At 53.2% G+C, this 20911-nt stretch overlaps 1 protein-coding gene across 6 annotated transcripts; it reads left to right on the forward strand.

The window, feature by feature from the left end:
- The first annotated feature begins 5553 nt into the window (after positions 1-5553).
- Positions 5554-20510, forward strand: LSR (lipolysis stimulated lipoprotein receptor). Of its 6 annotated transcripts, none has more exons than XM_023649548.2 (10): positions 5662-5803; positions 7866-8210; positions 13633-13752; positions 15651-15707; positions 16248-16394; positions 18779-18934; positions 19085-19144; positions 19244-19375; positions 19653-20281; positions 20376-20510. In XM_023649548.2, exons 2-10 carry the CDS (start codon positions 7955-7957, stop codon positions 20409-20411), a joined length of 1593 nt encoding a protein of 530 aa, XP_023505316.1. In that variant the 5' UTR covers positions 5662-5803; positions 7866-7954; the 3' UTR covers positions 20412-20510. The 6 variants fall into 6 exon arrangements, with proteins under 6 accessions (XP_070078984.1, XP_023505316.1, XP_070078983.1 ...); XM_070222881.1 differs by lacking the exon at positions 5662-5803 and adding an exon at positions 6160-6664; XM_070222879.1 differs by lacking the exon at positions 5662-5803 and adding an exon at positions 6211-6664 and having other exon boundaries at positions 19247-19375.
- The last annotated feature ends 401 nt before the right edge of the window (positions 20511-20911 follow it).

The following is a 20911-nucleotide window of genomic DNA, read 5'->3' on the forward strand; positions in this document are numbered from 1 at the left end:
AGGTTGAAATGAAAGGATGCTAGATACTAACTCAAAACCATATGAAGAAATAAAGATTTCTAGAAAAGGCAAATATGTGGACAATTATAAAAACTAGTATTACTGTACTAAAATCCACTTTTAATTGTCTACATGACTTAGAAAATGCATAAAAGTAATTACTAATCTTTGTTATCATATACATTGTTATTGCAAACAATGTATAAAGAAATATATTTGTGACATCAGTAGCAGAAAGGAGGTGATGGAGATGTGTAGGAGCAGAGTTTTTATATGCTATTGAAGTCAGGCTGGTATAAATGCAAATTGAAGTATTACGACTCTAGGGAGTTAGATGTGAAGTAATCCCCATGGTAACCGCAAAGAAAATATACACAATATACACAATAAGAAAGATACACAATAAGAAATGAGTAGAGAATCAAAACACGTCCCTACAAAAACATTAACTAAATACAAAAGAAGGCAGTAATGGAGTAAAGGAGGGGCAAAAAAACTATAAGGCATATAGAAAAGAAACAGCAAAATGGCAGAAGTAAGTCCCCCCTTATCAGTAATTTATTTAAAGTAAAAGACAGAGACTGGCAGATGGATTAAAAAAACATAATCCAACTATATGCTGTCTACAAGAGATTCACATTAGATTCAAAGACACAAATAGGTTGAAAGTGAATGGATGAAAAAGGATATTCCATGCAAATAGTAACTGAAAGAGAGCTGGGATGGCTGTACTCCTATCAGACAAAAGACTTTAAATCAAAAATAGTTTCAAGAGACAAAGAAGGAATTACATATTAATAAAAGGCTTGAAACAGCAAGCTATAACCAATATAAACATTCATATATCTAACAACAGACCCTCAAAATATGAAACATGTGGACAGAACTGCAGAGAGAAACAGATAGTTCTACATCAATAGTTTGAGACTGCGATATCCCACTTCCAATAATGGACAGAACAGACAGATGATAAGTAAGGAAACAGAGAACTTGAACGACACAATAAATGAGTTAGACCTAACAGACTTACACAGGGCACTCTATTCAACAACAAAATACAAGTGCAGATGGACATTTTCCAGGATATGCCATTATATCCTGAGACCAATGGAGTCTCAGGAAATTTTAAAACATAAATATCATCCAAAGTATCTTCTCTGACCACAAAAGGATTAAGTTAGAAACCAGTAACAAAAGAAAATGAAAATTTTCAACTATGTGGAAACTAAACAACACTCTCTTAAAGAATAGAGCAAGGAAGAAATCACAAGGCAAATTAGAAAATACTTAGAGATAAATGAAAATGAAAATATAACATCCCAAAACTTATGGGATGCAGCAAAAGCAGCACTCGGAGAGAAATTCATAGCTGTTAATGCCTACATTAAAAAGGAAGGAAGATCTCAAATTAGTAACCTAACTTTACGCCTTAGCAAATTATACTCAACACTAGCAGAAGGAAGGAAATAATGAAGAGTAGAGCAGAGATAAATAAAATATAGAATAGAAAAAAATGGAGAAAACCAATGAAACCAAAGTTGGTTTTTTGAAAATATCAACAAAATTGACAAATCTTTGGCTAAATTGACAAAGAACAAAAGACAGAAGACACAAATAACTAAAATCATAAGTGAAAGTAGGGACATTACTACTGACCTGGCAGAAATAAAAAGCATTATAAGAGAATACTAAGAACAACTGTATGCAAACAAGTTAGACAACCAAGAAGAAATGGACAAATTCCTTGAAACACACATTTACCTAAACTGACTCTAAAAGAAATAGAAAATCTCAACAGATCTATAACAAGAGATTTAACCAGTGATTAAAAACCTCCCAGCAAAGAAGCCCTGGAACAGATGGTCTCACAAATTAGCTCAACCAAAAATTTAAAGAGGAATTAACACCAATTCTTCTCAAACTGTTCCAAAAATTGAAGAGGGGGAAACACTTCCTAACTCATCCTATGCAGCCAGTATTACCCCGAAACCAAAGCCAGATAAAGACATCACAAAAAGAGAAAATTATGGACCAATATCCCTTATGAATATAGATGCAAAAATGCTCAACGAGAAAGCAGCGATTCAAATCCAACAGTATATTAAAAGGATTCACCACGACCAAGTGGGATTTGTCCAGGAATGTAAGGAGGATTCAACATAAAAGCAATAGAATGAAGGGGAAAAAGCATATGATCATTTTAATGGATGCAGAAAAGGTATTTGACAAATTTACCCTTTCGTGATAAAAACTCCTGGAAAACTAAGAATAGAGGGAAAATTCCTCAACATGATAATGGGTATTATGAAAAACTCACAGCTAACATCATGTCAATGGTGAAAGGCTGAAGGCTTTCCCCCTAAGATCAGGAAGAAGACAAGGATGCCTACTTTCACCACATCTATTCAACAGTGTACTGGAAATCCCACCCATAGCCATCAGAGGAGAGAAAGAAGTAAAAGCCATCCAAATTGGACAGGAGGACGTAAAACTATCCCTATTCTCAGATGACATGATTCTATACATAAAAAATCTAAGAGAATCTACAAGAAAGCCACGAGAGCTAATAAATGAATTCAGCAAAATCGTAGAATACAATATCAACACACAAAAATCAGTTTTGTTTCTATATACTAACATTGAACAATCCAAAGAGGAAATTAAGACAATTCTATTTACAATAGCATTTAAAAGAATTAATTCTAACCAAGGAGGTGAAAGACTTGTATTCTGAAGCTGTAAAAGATTGCTAAAAGAAGTTAAAGAAGATCTAAATAAATGGAAAGACATCCTGTACTCACAGACAGGAAGACTTAACATTGTTAAGATGTCAACACCACCCAAAACGATCCACAGATTCGATACAATGCACAGCCAATTCCAAAAGCCTTTTTCAAAGAAATGGAAGCAAATTTTCAAATTCATCTGAATTGTACTGGATCCCGAATAGCCAAAACAACCTTGAAAAAGTAGAATAAAGTTGGAGGACTCACACTTGCCAACTTTAAGACTTACTACAAAGCTACGGTAACTAAAACAGCATGGTACTGGCTGTGAATGAAACTAGGACCCCTCTCCCTGGTCCAACAGGCAATCTAGCAAGCGAGCTGCACAGGCTTAAAGTCAGTACAACAGAAACCCACGCCGTACCGGAAGCAGCCACGCAGGCCTCCTAAGCCTGTGTCTAAATGACCTCGAAGCCCCTGGTCTCAGGACTGAGGATGCCAGCGGGATGAATCAGTAACAGGAAGAGATAACGGATACCTCGCTCTCACATTTCCCAACTACGTTCCTTAGAGATTGAGGGAAAAGTGATGACTCTGGTCCTTGCCTCCTTCCACGCATAGATAACACCAACATTACAAGCATTGTTTGAAATATAATCAAAAGGTTCTTGTTTATGTTCTCCTTGAAGCAGATGACTACTGATGTGTACGCCCTTTCCTGCATGGACGCCGGTTTGTTAAAAAGTATAAAAACTGCACTCAGAGCTGTAGACCTCAGGGCAGTTCCTCAGAAAACTCTGTTGGACTGTTTCCAGGGATCCAAATTCCTCACTTTGATTATCGAATAAACTCCTCCATTTAACCATTGCCTAGATTCTTTACGTCAGCCGACATGGCATAAGGGCAGAAATACTGACTAATGCAATAAAATAGAAAATCCAGAAATAAACCTTCACATTTATGGTCAATTGATTTTTGACAAAGGTGCCAAGATCACTCGATGGGTAAAGAACAGTCTTTTCAACAAATGGTGATGGGAAAACTGGATAACCACATGCAAAAGAATGAAGTTGGACCCTTGCCTTATACCATATACAAACACGAACTCAAAATTGACCTAACTTAAGAGCTGAAACTATTAAACTCTTAGAAGAAAACATTTGGGGAAATCTTCATGATGTTGGCTTTTGCACCAAAAGCACAGGCAAGAAAAGAACAAAACAGATAAACTGAACTTCATCAACTTAATTTTTGTGCATCAAAGGACTATCAAGAAAGTGAAAAGAATCTATAGGCTAGGAAGAAGTATTTTCAAAGTAGATGCCTGATAAGGGATTAATATTCAGACTATAAAGGGAATTCCTCCAACTCAACAACAACAAAAAAACCCAATTTAAAAAATGGGCTGATTTGAATAGACATTTCTCCAAAGAAAATAGATAAATGGCCAGAAAGTACATGAAAAGATGCTGAACATCATTAATTGTTAGGGAAGTGCAAAGCAAAACTATGGTGAGATGCCACTTCACACCAACTAGGATGGCTATAATCAAGAAACGGAAAATAACAAGTGTTGGGGTGGATGTGGAGAGGCTGGCACCCTGGTTCATTGTTGGTGGGAATGTAAAAGGTACAGCAATGTGGAAAACAGTTTGGCAGTTGCTCAGGTTAAAAACAGAACTACCATATAACCTAGCAATTCACTCATAGGTGTACATCCGAAAGAACTCAAAGTAGCAATCTATACACCAATGTTCACAGCAGTATTATTTACAATAACCAAAAGGGGGAAAGAAACGAAGTGTCTAACAACAGATAAATGGATACACGAAATGTGGTGTATACATACAATGAAACACTATCCAGCCATAAAAAGGAATGAAATTTTGATTGTTATATCTGTTACAACATGGATGGACCGTGAAGACATTATGCTTAGTGAAATAAACTAGACACAGAAGGATGCTATAAGATTCCAATTATATGAGGCACCTAGAACAGGCAATTTGATAGAGCCAGAAAGTAGAAGAGAGGCTACCGGGGACCGGAAGCAGGTGGGAGTGGGGAGTTATTGTTTAATTGGTACAGTTTACACTGGGGTGATGAAAAAGGTTAGGGTATTGATAGTGGTGGTGTGTACAGGATATTGTGAATGTAATTAATGCCAGTGAATTGAACACTTAAAATAGCTAAAATCATTAATATTACGGTACGTATATTTTACCACACACAAAAATATTTTTTTTAAAGAAAAAGAAGTGTAGGAGGGATGTGAACTGGCTGAAATTTTGTAAAAAGTGGCCAAGTAAGGTGTCGCCGTAAAGGTGACCTTTAGGTAAAGCCTAAAACAGGTAGAAGACCTTGTGGCCACGTGCGGGAAGGGTGTTCCGGCGGAGGGAGAGGTCAGTGCAATGAGCCTGAGGTGGGAGTGTGAGGGGCACGTTCCGGACCAGGGGGGAGGCCAGTGTGGCTGAAGTTGAGAGAGCCAGGGGGAGAGAGGGAGGTGAGGTCAGACAAGGACCAGGCCACTAGAATTATTTTGGTTTCTGCTGAGGGGAGGAGCCACAGGAAAATTTTTGAGAAGAGGTACGTGGTCTGACTTTAGTTTCAACAGGATGCAGACGAACAAAACATCCCTGGGTACCGAACCTGCTAGCCAGTGGTCAGTTTGCGACCTCCAGGAGGTCTCTCCTCGGAGGAAGCGCCTCGTGTTCCCCAGGACGCGCTTCCCCTAGCCGCCACGGGAGGCAGCAGAGGCGCGCTGAGCGCCCCCCCCCCCCCCGCTCCCATTGCCCCGCCCCGCCCCGCCCTAGGGCGCAGGTGGCCCAGTCTCTGGGAATCCTTAGGCGGAAACCTGTCCCTTGTCCCGTGCCTCCGCACGGCCCCTTTAAGAGCCAGAGTTTCCGGAGGCCTGACCGGGGGCGAAAGATGCCCCGGGGCTAAACCACGAGTTGGGAATGGGGGGAAGCGGAGAAAATTTCCGAAGGAGAATCTCAACTTTTCCTGGGCCTGATTCCCCGCGGGCGTCCCTACGGGGGCAGAGCTTCCCTTCCGGGAACTTCTCTCGTTTTTTTAAGGTATCTAAGCAGAAGGCACAGGAAGGCTGCAGAGCCTCCGTCCGCCGGGACGGCAGCAGCCCCAGAGCTAGTGGAAAAGTTAGGCGCAACCGACCAGCCTCTCCCAGCCAGCCCAGGGAGCGCTTAGACTCGCCCCTCCCCGAAGGGTGTACCTAGGCGGGTCCACAGCCAGCCGGGGAGAGGGGTGTGGGCAGAGAGGGAACAGGTGCGCGGCGGGACCCGCCCCCCCTCGACAGGTGAATCACCCAATTGAGTCTCAGTTCTCGTGACTCACACTCCGCTCGGCTTGGCCCGAGCAGGAGCGGGCGGGACAGGATCCCTGGTCTGCAGGCGCCCTCCCGGCAGCTGGTCACTTGGTTCGGACCTTCGGGGCAGGAGCGCACCTGGGTCAGCCCACTTCCGGGGAGGGAGGTGGAGGAGCCCCTCCCGCCGCCCGCTCCCCAGCCCAGCCCTGTGTTCTCACCCCGTGTACCTGGGCCGATCCATTCCCCAGAGCGCGCGGGGGGTGGAGTGGCTCGGAGAACCGCGGTGGGTCCAGCAAGTTTCTCTCCAAAAGCTGGAAGCGTGCTCTTCACGTTGTTTCCGGTCATTCAAATTCTCGAATAGGGCTGGGTGGGCTTGGAATAGGGACAAGGAACGGAAGCGGGAAGGGGAGGAGCATGCACTCTTTCCAGCCTTGGTGCGCGCCGCGCCCCCTACCCTCCCGGTACCTGGGAGGGGAGGCGCGGGCCGGACGCGCCCAGACGGCCGCGATGGCGCCTGTGGCCCGCGGGCTCTCCTGGGGGCCGGGCTCCTACCCGGCCACCCCAGGTTGGGGTGCGGTCGTCTTCGTGTGGCTCTTTCTCAGCACCTTCTGCACAGGTACGGAGAGCCGAGCCCCTGGTGCCGCGGAATGGCTGGAGGGCGCTTAGAAGGGGGATGAATGGAGTTCTACCCCGCCAAGGAGGCAGGGGAGCTGGGGGAGGGAGCGCGCGGAGACGAGGACCTCCGGTCCCCCGGGGTCTCTGGAGATCCCGGTGTGCCACAGTGCGGGGAATTCCCATTCGTGTCTGGGGCGCCCGCCCGACCGCGTTCAGAGAGAGCAGGAAGTGAAACTGCCCGGAGCGGGAGCCCTGGAGCGGCCAGGAGAATGGAGGCCTTTGTAGGGTAGGGCTGAAGGACCACCCGATCACTGGGAAAAGCCGGGATGGGGACCTGGGCGCACCCCGAGATCTCTAAGTCTTGGGGTACCGGGGAGAGGGCACTCGAGGGCTGGATCGGACGCTTCCCGGAGGAGATCAAGAAACAGCTCCCAGGCCTCGGTGGGTGTGGAATTGGGGACTGCTCAACCCGCAACCCCACGCCGTCTCGCGCGGCTCCGGAGTATCTGTGCCTGAGAGTCAGAGGGGATGGACTTGTGGACTTGGTTTGAACCCCCTGTTGGCAAGCTTTCACGTGGATTGACGTTTGTTTGCATGGGGCCAGGGGCCTCTACCTTTCAGGAAGGGCTCTTGGCCTGTTCATTTGAGATGGCTTTGGGTAGGGCGAAGTGGGGCTGATGGAGACATGAGGGCTTCAGCTACTCCATGGCAAAGCAGTTCGGTCAAGCTCCAAAATTTTTCCCCCAAATTCTCAAAACCCGAGGTAACCTGGAACCCTTGGTGGTTGTGTCTGAAGCGGAGCCCCGAGCACTGTGGCTTGCGGTGGCCACTTGGGCTTGCCTCTGCAGGCCCAGGGAGAGGGCCCTTCCCATGAGAGAATGGCCAAGGGAAGAGGGGCCGGCTGGTTCCGAGGCCACCCTCTGGGAAGAGGGATGGACGGGATGTTCTGAGGAATCTGGCTGTGTCGCTTTGTACCTGCCCCTTCTGCCCTGTGGGTCTATAAAATGGGCACGGGTCTATAAAATGGGCACGATTATCAGAGCCACCTCACCCATCCTGGGGATTAAGGAACAAGGAGTGCCAGGCGCTCCCTGAAGCCACACACTTGAAGTGTCAAGCTGGTGACAGTGATGTCGCTCGTTGCTGCTGAAACACTTCCCTGGGCTCACAGTGGTCCCTGCTGTCTCTCCTCTTGCCCTCAGCCCCTGCCAGCGCTGTCCAGGTGACTGTGTCAGACCCCTACCACGTCGTGATCCTCTTCCAGCCCGTGACCCTACCCTGCACCTACCAGATGACCACGACCCCCACGCCGCCCATCGTGGTCTGGAAGTACAAGTCTTTCTGCCGCGACCGCATCGCTGACGCCTTCTCCCCAGCCAGCGTCGACAACCAGATCAATGCCCAGCTGGCGGCCGGCAACCCGGGCTACAACCCCTACGTGGAGTGCCAGGACAGCATGCGCACCGTCAGGATGGTGGCCACCAAGCAGGGCAACACCGTGACCCTGGGAGACTACTACCAAGGCCGGAGGATCACCATCACCGGAAGTATGTTGGGTGGCTCGGCGGGGACCAGGTGGGGGCGGGGCTGTGCTCCCCTGGGTGGGGCGCTGGCTCCCTGGTGCCCAGCCTGGGGTCCCCACCTGGAAGCTCATCAGCGCAGGGTCTGAAAGGACTGACAAAGAGAAGGATCCTTCCCTCTGTCCATCCCTTTGTCCATCCCTTTATTTAACAGCAAAGATTGATTGAGCGCCTAACATATACCATGTGCCATATGAGGCCCTGGATGGCAGCGAGCAGAATCGCCAGCCTCTTCCCTCCTGGGCTCCAGCTCCAGCGGGGGAGGCGGACAAGGTCAACACAACACATACTGTTGAGTGCTTGGAGATAAAGACAAGTGGGTCAAGGAGAGGGAGGCCGGGGTTCCATAAGACTGCAATACCAGCAATAATAAGTACAATTTATATAAATAGCAACTGAGAAAGGGCCTCTTCTGTGCAGGCTTGAATCCAGGTTCACATGGATTGACTCATTAGAGACCACACAGTAACTGCGTGAGGAGGTTCCATTATTGCCATTTTGCAGAGGCCCAGAGAGGTCAAGTGACTTGCACAGGGTCACAGAGCTGGGATTCTAAGTCAGCCACTTTGGGTCTGGACTCCGAGCTCTTCACCCCTTGGCTTGCCCAAGGTGGTCAGCAAAGGGCTCATGAAGAGGTCACCTGAGTGAACTGAAGGGGCAGAGATTTTACTAGAGAAAGTCTACAACTTGCCAGGTGCTCCACATACATTCTCCCATTGAGTCCTCATGGCCACATTTTACACTCATGACAGCTGAGGCACAGAGAGGTTAAGTAGCTCATCTAGGCGCACAGCTAGTAAAGGGCTGGAGCTTGGATTTGAACCCAGGCCACCCTGAGAGCCCTCATCCTGACCACAGTGCTGCCAGCCAATAGGAACTGCCTGTTGGGATGAAGTAAAGGGCAGTGGGGAAGTCATTCATTCATCCATCCATTCATCCGGGATATTTACCAAGCATCTAGTAAGTGCCAGGCACTTTTGTAGGTGCTGGGGATGGAGTGGTGATCAGGACAGCTGAGATCCCTGCCCTCAGGTGACATGCTCGTGGGGCAAACAGGCAGTGAACAAGCAGATAAAGAGAATTTCAGAGAGCACCCACTCGGGCAGTGCATTGTGTGGGATCCCGGGGTGCACACCTTCGGACCCGCGAACGAGGTTTGAGGAAGCACTGGCACTGGGCCCTGAGGAATTGAGAGGCAGAGAGGAAGGTGATGGGCGGCAGTGGGCGAGATGGAGGCTTGCCCACTGAGTGGATTTATCCTTTCACTGTCTTAAACAGGATTAGAGCTTTAATTTGGGGCTTGGGGCTGGGGGAGGGGAGGGGAGGTCATTTGCAGACCCCAGGAGACTGGGCCATGGAGCACATGCCTTCTAGACGGCAGATGAAAGGCAGGGTTCCAGGGACCCAGCCTGTCAGTCCTGTTCCAGGGAGGGACCCGAACTGCTTGCCCTAAATTTCCACGGGCAGCTCAGCCGGAGCATCCTGCTGCTCTTGAGGACAGAGGGCGTCTTGGGGGTTCACCCTGTCCAGGCCCCCTCCCCCATAACCCGAGACCTCTCCGGCCTGGGCCAGGCGTGACTGCCCAGCAGCCCTCAGGACAGCCCGAAGACTGGGAGTGCCCTTGAGGCTGGCTGGAATCGGGGCTCTGCCGAGTCCTGCACTCCAGCGTGACCCTCAGGCTGCGTCTGGGGCGGGTTCTTCATGCTGCAGGGCCTCAGGCCCGGGTCTCTCAGGCTGCCCTGACCTGGGCCGTTTGATACAGGCCTTGATCTGTAAACACCCATTGTGTGTATGTCCTCTCAGGAAACCCAGCAGCCTTGGAGCTTCCTCCATCTCAGCTTTGAGGATGGAGAAAAGTGGACTTCCCTTTGGTGTTCCTGAGGGTCACCAACCGTCCCAGTTTTGAATGAAAGTAGTCCTGGGCAAATCAGAGTGGTTGTTGCCCTTCGCTGTCCCTCAGCTCAGGTGGGTCCTGCTCCCCCTCCATTCTTCCCTGCTTTGGGTGACGTGGGCACCTGCATGGGAGCTTCGTTTCTGCCTCCTTAGGCTGCTTGGGGCCCCTGTGCCTCCCACTCTCAGCAGCACTGGGCCCAGGAGCCCCTGGAACCCCTTGAGAGGATGAGGGCCACCTCTGCTGGTGCAGATAAAGAACCAGAGGCCCAGAGATGAGGAGGCCTGGCTTCTGTTCCCAACTGGAGACTCAGCGTCTTCTCCCGGCACATAAACAGTCAGAGCAATGCCTGGCCCAAGTGCTGTCAGGACCCGACGGGGACCCGGAACAGGGTGGGCCTTGCAGGAAGGAGGTGGGCCCGGGCCTTGGAATTGATCAAAAGAGGCCGGAAAGCCGTATTTTTTGTGGGTTTTGAAAATATCACACACGCCAAACAGGACGCATTGAGGCCGGGATCCAGCCCTCAGGAGCCCAGATCTGAGCCCCTGACTATGAACTTGTGCTGTGGCCGGGGGCTCACGTCCACCTGTGCAGCCTCGGGCAGGCACCTGCTCTCGAGCTCTGCTTTTGGAGACCTGCGGTCAGAGTCTGACTTAAAGACACAGGTGGGAAAATGCAGGCTGAGAGGGGGTGATGGAGAATCCGGAGGAGAGAGGAGAAGGCAGTTCAGGGTTTTCGCAGGATTCAGTGAAAGAATATGTGCAGAGGGCCCCGCACGTCAGTGGCTAGAAGTGCAACCACGGAGGGAGTCGGGGCCTCCGCTCCTTCACAGCTGCTCCAGAGGTCACCTTCCCTGATCACCGCACTTGAACTTGCACAACCCCCGTGTCTACACTGGCGCTTTCTGTCTGCCTTCCCTCGTGCGTTTTCTCCACACTGCTTACCACCATTGGTATGCGATATATTTACATTTTTTCATTTGTCTCTCTCTCCCAGTTAGGCTCTGAGCTCTGTCAGGACAGCGTTTGTATCTGGTTCTCCAACACGTGGATCTTGGGGCCTCTTTACACTTGTAATTCCTGAGGTCCTCAAAGAGCTTAGTTTTTAGAGCCAGCTAACTGAGAGAAGTTAAAAAAGTACTTAGGGGACCGGCCCAGTGGCATAGTGGTTGGGTTTGCGCGCGCTGCTCCCTGGGGTCCGCAGGTTTGGATCCCAAGCGTGGACCTACACACGGCTCATCAAGCCATGCTGTAGCAGCACCCGACATACGAAATAGAGGAAGATTGGCATAGATGTTAGCTCAGGGCGAATTCTTTCTCACTAGAAAAAAAAAATAACATTAAGTTATTTGAAAATCTTAATTTCAACAACCTAATTAATAAATGGTTTGGCTGAAAAGGAGGCAAAGATAAATTTTTTAAAAATACTTAAAATCACAATAATAAACTCATTATGGGCTAATATACAGAACATACTTTTTATGAAAAATAACCATATTTTCCAAAACAAAGCAAAACAAACGATCATGGAAAGTGGGGCGCGGCTTTATATTTTTGCCCGTCTCCTCGGGGTCGGGCCAAATGGAATAAGCTGCTTCTCAACGTACACTGTGATGGCACATGTCACGAGCCTTGGGGACACTCCAGGGGACACTTGAGAGAGATTCAGTGGAGAAGGCATGTGACATCTTAGTAGTATTATGAACATAACTTTGACCTCAGGGACATCCTGAAAAGGCCTCGGGGGCCGCAGGGTCCATGAGCCACGCCGAGTCCCCTGGTTGCTCTCTAGTTGACCAGGAGCCTCGGATGCTGCCTGCAACACAGGTGCACCCGGTGATTACGTGGTGCATGTTGACTGACTGTGTCAAGGGCCTGTCTGCATACAGCCGTGTGCCCAGACACTGGAACAGACAACAAATCTAAGGAAGGTCAGCACGAGGAGGGAAGACGTTCATTTCCAGGTCTTTCTTGGGCACTGGGGACTCGGCACTGGCCAGGACAGACCAGGTTCTGCTTGCACGGAGCCCAGGTTCTCCTGGGGATGGGATCACGGATGGTCAGCTCCTAAGCTGCCCGACAGAATTCGGCATTTGGGTGGGAGAGCTATGCGAACAGGATGGAGCCAGCGCTGTGGGGTCTGAGGACACGGTGCCAGGCAGCAGGAACAGCATGAGCGGAAGCCGGGGCAGGTGCGGACCCGGCACATTGCGGGATAGTGAAGAGCTGGTGTGTCTGGAGTCTGGTGAGTGAAGGAGAATGGTGGGGATGAGGCTGGCGTGGTACCTCAGTGGCCAGATCATGCCGAGGGTCTCGGGTCGGGTCAGGCTTTTGGGATGGTGTAGACAGACGTTGATGATCCGGGGGTTTCTATGGACGTGAGGTCTTCCAAAGAAGGAAGGGTTTTGATGATGCCCTGGTGGGTGCCAGTTGCTGCAGGCTGGGGCACACACAGTCACTGCCCCCAGAGCTGCCATGGAGAAGGGCAGTGGGTACGTGGGCCAAGATGGTAGGCAGGTCAGTGGGGGCTGAGAGCCAGAGCAGTTGGCAAGAAAGTGGCTGGGAGGCTATGGGGTGCTCCTCTCCGGGCTGTTCCCATCTGCTGTCCTCCATGGGCCGAAGGCCAGTTGCCCAGTGGGTCCTACCCTGTCCACACAGGTGGGTGGCTGAAGGGATTGAACTAATTAGGGCCTGAGGAGAGGGGCGAAAACCGGATGTGCTGAAAGGCTTTCATTACTGGAGCGATTAACAGGCTCCTTGCCTGGGGCTGCTTCAGACTGGAGCGTCCCCAAGCCCTGGGCCTGACCTGGAATATGGGGGCTGATGGTGGGTGGGCAGACCAGAGAACTGGGGCAGTCCTAGTCTCCCTCCCACCCCCACTCCATCTCATGCCGGGGCATCTCTTGATTCCTGGAATCTGGCCTGTTTATCTCTGCCTCCTCACCCTGGACCCACGCCCAGGGTCTGCACTGGGCTCCAGGGTGGTTCATGTCGGGGGAGGTAACTTGCTCTGCGCGGTGGTGCAAAGGATGGCTGTAAGTATGAAGTCAGACCGTCCCGGCTCCCCCACTGCTGAGCTGTCTCACTTTGGGCGGATTAGGTGATTTCTCATCTAGAAAACAGGAAAGAGAGGCCGGCCTGGTGGTGTAGTAGTTAAGTTCGTGTGCTCTGCTTCAGCGGCCCAGGGTTCACGGGTTCGGATCCCAGGCGCGGACCTACACACTACTCATCGAGCCATGCTGTGGCAGCGTCCCACGTACAAAAAATAGAGAGGAAGATTGCCACAGATGTTAGCTCAGGGCAAATCTTACTCACTAAAAAAAAAAAGGAAGATAACAGTACCCAGCACAGAGACTGAATAGAGCCTGAGAGGTAGCACAGCCTTGGATGACCTGTTTAACTTTCCCTCGATCCGTCTGCAGCCCCACCCCTTGCCCCCTTCCCTGGTGTCCCTGTGGGAGGCTGCCCTGCTGCTACCCTCACTGGTCTCCTGATGCAGATGCTGACCTGACCTTTGACCAGACGGCTTGGGGGGACAGTGGCGTGTATTACTGCTCCGTGGTCTCGACCCAGGACCTTCAGGGGAACAACGAGGCCTACGCAGAGCTCATCGTCCTGGGTGAGTGGGCTGGGTGCTGAGGGCCTGGGGACTGGGAGGGGGGCCTCTTCTCCTGCCACTTCTGTGTGTCTGCCCTCTGCCCTCCTGCTTGCTCTCTGGGCTCTGTCACCTGCTTTGCTGTCCCATCACGGCACTGCCAGTCATTTGGGCTTACCTGTGCCCCACACCCCAGGCAGGGGCCCCTCCCTCCACGACATTTCAAATAAGCCAGAGCCAGACTAAGAGTGGAGAGAATGGGGGACCCCACCTCGTCCCACTAACCTCTTTTAGCAATAAAGAAGTAGTCAGAGTGGATTGGCAGCGAGTGAGGAGGGCTGATGGGGAGGCTGGACCCACCTTCTGCCATATCCCCAGGGCCACATCTCACCCCAGCCCCTTGCCAAAGCACAGGCCCCTTGCCCTTGGCCCTGTGGGGATGGCGCTGGTGGCTTCACAGTGAGTGCCTCCTCCAGCAGGGCCGCCTCCACAGGCCCAGGGGTAGGGTGGGCTGGCCACCTGCAGCCCCTGTTTGGCTGTGAGGCCCCTGCCATGTGTGGGGGGATGCTGCCATCAGCCAGATTCTCCGTTCTCAGCCCACACATGTAGTCTCGTGGGGCCTGTGCTGTATGTGGGACGCTGCTGGGCCGCACATTGCCATCATCATACGCATGATGCAAGGAAACGCACGCGTGAGTGAGCATGAGGATGGGGGAGCCCGCTCTGGGGTGCTCGGGTCACGCGACAGAGTTTACGTTTGATCACGTGCATCAGTGACCCAGAGAACTCTGTGCCCTTTGGTAAAATGCACAGTCTACATCAGGATTTCTCAGACTTTCCTCTCAGGGTCTGCTTATGCTCTAAACAATTATTGAGGATCTCTGAGTTTCTGTTGAAGTTTTTGTGCGTTCTATCTGTAGTTGCTTAACATATTGGAAATTGAAACCGGGAAATTTTGAAAGCACAAGGTACACAAACACAAAATCGATCCCTTACCATGGGAGGGATGATGTTGTCCCGGCTCACAGAGCCTCTGGAAAGTGCCTGCATCCACCCACGTGGGAACGGGGTGGAAAAGGCCAGTAGCGGTTAGCATTACTGTGGACGCCATTCTGTTGTCGAGGACGGGACCGTACTTTGGGAACTGCGGGCCTGTGTGCTGGTAGCCCCTTGTAGGGCCTGTGACCCGGGGTGCATGAGCTGTGGAGAGAGCTTCGCTGGTGGAGAACATGGCCGTGGCTGCCCCCGGATAACGGCGCTCTCGGGCACCTAAGGGGACGCATGAGCTGGGCCGTGAGATGTGGTGTGGACAGGATGCTTGGACTCATGGGGACCCTGGTGGGCCGAAGAGCCAGGGCCCTACTGTGACTCTTAGGGGCTGTAGGCTCTTTGGTCTTCGTGGGCCTCTTCCTCAGTATAAAAAAATTACAGATTTTGATTGTGTTGCTATAAAGACAATTCATGATTCGGTAGTAGTACTTTTTTTCTTCAGATTTTAAAGTAAAACTAAAGCCTTTTCATGGGCCATCAGGCACTGTGCCTACTATGCCTGATGGAACAGGACTGTCCTTGTGACATGGGATGGGATCCTTTAGGGCGATAGGACCCACGTATGTGGAGAAGATAGAGCACCCAAACTGAGGAGGAACCTTCAGAGCCCATGGGATATGGGACACTTCTGGGCAACAGAATCCCCAATAGCATGGAAGTGGGTGAATTATGTGATGGGGGCCTTCTGGAAAACCGCACCTACATGGGGTGGGTGGAGGGCAGGAACACGTGCTGGGTGCCTCCTAAGTCACAGACCCCTCGTCTGCTTCAGGGCACACCTTCGCCGTGAGGAGCCTGGAGCTGGGCTTCCGGGTAGGGGTGGCCTGGGCTGGTCCTTGCCAGCATAATCTGTCTCTCTTTTGTCCCTCCAGGGAGGACCTCAGGGGTGGCTGAGCTCTTACCTGGTTTTCAGGCGGGGCCCATGGAAGGTACGGGGGTGGAGTCCCCCACACACCACTTCTGTTTAAGTATTCTCCCCTACCCCAAATACCGCCTGCTGTGGACCCCCACTAACCCCGCCTGACTCCGACTCCATGGCATCTGGTGACCCGGCTCTGGGCTCTGGGCTGGGCTGGCGGAGGAGGGGCCAGGGGTGTAGGCAGGGGCTCCTGTGACTGGTGCCTGCCGTGTTCTTCTGGGGCGTGGGATCCGGGCAGCTGGCTCTCTGTCCCTCTCTGGCAGCCTGTCTTGCTCTGGCCGGGTCGCCTCTCATTGTCTGCCTTGTCTGGATGAGCGCAGGGCGAGTCCCCTAACTCCAGGACTGGCCTGCATTGTGGAGTGGGTGTCCCTTCACCGGTGCAGCGCAGCCTCTGCTGTGGAGAATCCAGCCAGGGCCGCGGCTTCCCCGACAGGCTTTACAAACAGCTTCGCCCCATCCCCAGCTCTGCTCTGCCCCGCCGTGCCTGTGTCCCCGTGTCCCCGTCCTTCCCAGACCGCCCGGCTCAGGGCCTGCCCCCGTCTCTCTGCAGACTGGCTGTTCGTGGTCGTGGTCTGCCTGGCCGGCTTCCTCCTCTTCCTCCTCCTGGGCATCTGCTGGTGTCAGTGCTGCCCCCATACCTGCTGCTGCTACGTCAGGTGCCCCTGCTGCCCCGAGAAGTGCTGCTGCCCTGAGGCCCGTAAGTACCCTTCGTGGATGGACCGCCCCTTGCGGACCACCCTGCTCCACCACCTCCTGGGTTCCAGGGAGGAGGTGGCCACCTGCCTGCCTCCCAGGACAGTGCCGCTGGTCTGGAGGTGACAAGGTGAGCAGTTTGCGAGAAAGTGGGCCAGGGAGGACCTGCCGTGTTAGGCTATCACTGACATACTTCACCTTTTCATTTACTTTTAATTTTCATTGACTTTGAGTTTTTCCGTTTAGAAGTAGAATCTATGCACATGGTAAAAAAAACAATTCAAATAGTACAAAATATTCACTGGAAAGGAAAGCTCCCTTTAAAGGCAAAATCTTAAGTGAAAAAATCTAAGAAACCAAACAAGGTTTACAGCACTCTATAATTTAAGCCAATTTTAAAAAGCCGCATCCACGCGAGCACTCGGGATTTTCCAAGGCTCCTGTTTAGGGACACGGCTGGCACCGCAGGGAGGGAACATGGAGGGCTAGGAATGGGAGTGGGGCCAGGGATGAAGCGGGAAAGAAGCAAATCAAACGGGACAGGAGAGAAGGAGAGTGAGGCTCCCTCCTGTCGCCCGCCTCCCCTCCTGGGGCCCACAGTGTTCCTTTGTCGCCAGATTCCTGGTCCCTTCCACAGGGGCTCTGCGTCCACCAGCAGCCCGCACGGCCCAAGCCGCGTTAACAGTAAAATCCTAGGCAACTGCTGCATGCGTGGGCAGGCGGAGGTGCGAGGCCCAGCTCAGCTCGATGCCTCCCCTGCTTAGAAGGCAAGCGAGGGACTACCTCTCCGCCTTAGTCTTCTCCTCTGGGAAATGGGGCCACCGCAGAGCCCGCTAGGCAGGGCAAGTCGAGGGGGTCCGGTCGACTGTCGTGTGCGGCATTTAGTGCCAGGCTTGGCCTACAGAAAATGCTCCACACCCACTAGCCGCTGGACATTGCTGCTGTCAGCGTCGGTGATGACTGAGGGCCAGGGAGCATGTCAGCGCCTTGCCACTCACACCAAGTGACCTCAGATGAGTAGCAGTCCCTCTCTGAGCCTGTTTTCTTCTCTGCATGGTCCCAACCTCATGGGGTGTCGTGAGCATTAAGGGAGGACTGTGTGTGAGTCCCCAGCACAGGGCCACTGCTCAGTCCATGCTGGCAAATGTTGTAGTCGTTGAACCTGGTTCCTCAAATAGCATTCCCCTGGAAAAGTCCACTGCTCTCTGGAAGATTATGCTGGCTGTCCCCTCTCTCTTGCGTCATTTTTACTAGAGCTTCTTGCTCAGGCCATGGGTGTTAGTCCATTTCATGGGTGAAAAGGGACCCCCAAGGGATGCAGCCAAGTTTGCAATGACTAATAAGGCTGAGGCCAGGACTGCAAATGCCTGTCCCAAGGCCCTATTCCCTCCATCCTGAGACTGTTACCCCCTCAAACTGAGGCCCCATTAACTCACTGTCGGAGGCCCTGTACTTCTGCCATGGCCCCAGCCCTGCTGAGCTGGCCGGGAGCACAGTCCCATGGCTGATGATAAAACAGCAAGTCACCTGAGCTGAGGGGCCTCTCCTGGGGGGCTGAGCACTGAGCCTGCCGCCTCTGCAATGAATCAGAGGCGAAGGGAGCTCTCTGAGCCTGTCTCCCCGCTGTTTTCCTGTCTGAGTCCCAAGGGGAAGTGACCGGCCTAGGCCCAGTGACTCTGCCACAGAATAGCCACCAGCACCCAGCCTCTGGCCTGGGGAGGAAGGCAGCAAGGAGCATTTGCCCTTGAGCTGTCAGGCCTAGAACCAGGCGTGGGTGGGAGTGGGTGCAGCCCACAAGTTGGAAACATTAGAGAAGATACTTTGCCACTTGGCCCAGGCTTGGGAACTCTGAATGCCCCCACCTCCTGCCTCAGCCTGATTCCTATCACATTTGGGTCTGGACCCGGTGGCCTGAGGGGGAGGTGGGCATGGGATCCCCCAGATGACTCATTTTCTAGAACAGGGCCTCAGCTGCCAACAGGAATACTTGACTCTGGATTCTGGGTCCACAGCCCGTTGGTTTTATCTAAAGGGGCATCTTTGCCCGCTGTTGCTAAGAACGAACACCGGCCCAGGGTGGCCTCATCTGATAAGGTCGCTGGAGTTGGGATTTGATGTAAAACTTTGTCAAACTGTCACACAGTCAAACAAAGATGTTGACCTGCCAGTGTACTCCCCCGCCCTAAAACCTCTGAGCAATCACACAGGAGGTGTGGACTCCGGGAAGCTGATGGCCCCTAGTTTCAGGGACCCTCGAGAAACCAACCAAGGGCCAGCTCCACAGCTAGGGGGCTGGGAAGGTCCAGGCACATGTCCCTCCAGCCCCTCTGTCATGGTGGAGGGCAGCATGGCTCCTGGGTGCCTTCTCACGCTGTGTCTCCTCCCCAGTGTATGCTGCTGGCAAAGCAGCCACCTCAGGCGTCCCAAGCATCTATGCTCCCAGCATCTATGCTCACCTCTCCCCTGCCAAGACACCGCCCCCACCAGCCATGATTCCCATGGGTCCTGTCTACAACGGGTACGACTTCGACAGGAATAGCTCAGGTGAGGCCTGGGGGAGCCAGGAGCAGCTGGGGTGGGGTAGGCTGGGCATTTGGGGCTGGAAGAAAGAGGGGATTCGGGACAGGGGAGAGGGGGTTGGGAATGCAGGACTTTGCTCTAGGTGGGCAGCCACTGACAGCCCATCTCCCCCAGTCGGCGGCCACAGCTCCCAGGTACCCCTGCTTCGTGACACAGACAGCAGTGTGACCTCTGGTGAGAACCAATTGTAATAGGTTGGGCATGCCCGTAGGGGAGGGGGCTGGGTTAGCATCTGCCCCCCCCAAACCAATCACCTCCACCTCCTGTCCCCAGAAGTCCGTAGCGGCTACAGGATTCAGGCCAGCCAGCAGGACGACTCCATGCGGGTCCTGTACTACATGGAGAAAGAGCTGGCCAACTTTGACCCTTCCCGACCTGGCCCTCCCAACAGCCGTGCAGAGCGGGGTGAGCAGGAGCTGTGGGGTCTGAGGGGTTCCTGAGGGGGTAGGGGGAAGCACTTCTCCCTGACATCTGCCCCAGGGATGCTTGCTGCAAACCCTGGACAGTCCCTCCCCTTCTGTGACCACAGTGAGAGGTGTGCAGGACCCTGCATATCATCACTTAATAGACCGGAAGCCTAGCGCCCCCTAGAGAGTGTATGGGCCCAGTGGGTGACACTGCTGGACCCCAGGACTCCTGACATTGTCCTGACCTCCTCCCCTGACACCGTCCTTCCCTGCAGCCATGAGTGAAGTCACCTCCCTCCACGAGGACGACTGGAGATCCCGGCCTTCCCGGGGCCCTGCCCTCACCCCTATCCGGGATGAGGAATGGGGCCGCCACTCTCCGCGGAGTCCTAGGAGGTGGGAGCAAGAGCCCCCCAGAGAGCGGCCAGGGAGTGGCTGGGGGGCCCGGCGGCCCCGGGCCCGCTCTGTGGATGCTCTGGATGACCTCACCCGGCCGGGCTCTGCTGAATCGGGGAGGTCTCCCCCAAGTAGCGGGAGGAGAGGCCGGGCCTACGCACCCCACCGGAGCCGCAGCCGTGATGACCTCTATGACCAAGATGACCCGAGGGACTTTCCACACCCCCGGGATGCCCACTACGACGACCTCAGGTCTAGAGACCGCCCTCCCGCTGACCCTAGGTCCCACCACCACCGCTCCCGGGACCCTCGGGACGATGGCTCCAGGTCCGGGGACCCCCAGTATGATGGGCGGCTCCTGGAAGAGGCCTTGAGGAAAAAGGGGCCAGCGGAGAGGAGGAGACCTTACAGGGAGGAAGAGGACGAGGAGGAGGCCTCCTATCCCCCAGCGCCTCCCCCTTACTCCGAGACCGACTCCCAGGCCTCCCGGGAGCGGAGGCTCAAGAAGGTGAGCGGACACCCTCCCTGGCTCGAGACCTTGCAGACGCTCTTCTCCCGCCCTCCCCGGCTCACACGCCCCTTTCTTTCTTTCTTCCTTACAGAACCTGGCCCTGAGTCGGGAAAGTTTAGTCGTCTGAGCTCACGTTTTGTATGTAGCTTTTGTACTATTTTTGTTTTAATTCTAGGGACTCCTGATAATCTTCCCCTCCTAAGTCTAATAAAATTTATGACCACAAGGCCGAAGTCTGCAGGGAAGCGTTTGTTTTGCTGCGCGAGGTGGGGAGCGGCACAGCAGCTGTGTGTGCGTGTGTGGGAGTGCGTGTGTGTGTGTGCCCAGCTTCTCCCGGGACTCGCGTCCGGGGCCGCGAGGGCAGCACCCGCACCGCCTCCTCCGCCCTGCCGGCCGGGAGGACGTGCCACACGCTGGCTCCGCCCGCGCTGCGTGCGCGCCCCGGCCTCGCCCAGACCTGCGCATGCGCCTGGGCCTCCGCCTCCGCGCACTTCAGCCCGGCCGCCGGGGGCGCGCGTGCGCGCTCTCCTCCCTTCCACCCTGTTCACCCCTCCCCCCCGACCTACTTTCCAGTCTCCAAACCCGGCGGCCGGCCTCGTCCCCGGCGACCAGGGCCCGTCCTCCGGG

This window comes from Equus caballus, chromosome 10 (assembly GCF_041296265.1).
Source record: "Equus caballus isolate H_3958 breed thoroughbred chromosome 10, TB-T2T, whole genome shotgun sequence".
Lineage (NCBI taxonomy): Eukaryota > Metazoa > Chordata > Mammalia > Perissodactyla > Equidae > Equus > Equus caballus.

Bases quoted from the DNA above. Each gene is read 5' to 3' on its own strand.
- LSR (XM_070222881.1), top strand. From the start codon at position 6,463: ATGCACTCTTTCCAGCCTTGGTGCGCGCCGCGCCCCCTACCCTCCCGG. The intron at 8,211-13,632 runs GTATGTTGGGTG...CTCCTGATGCAG, and splicing joins GAGGATCACCATCACCGGAA to ATGCTGACCTGACCTTTGAC. The intron at 19,145-19,243 runs GTGAGAACCAAT...TCCTGTCCCCAG, and splicing joins AGACAGCAGTGTGACCTCTG to AAGTCCGTAGCGGCTACAGG.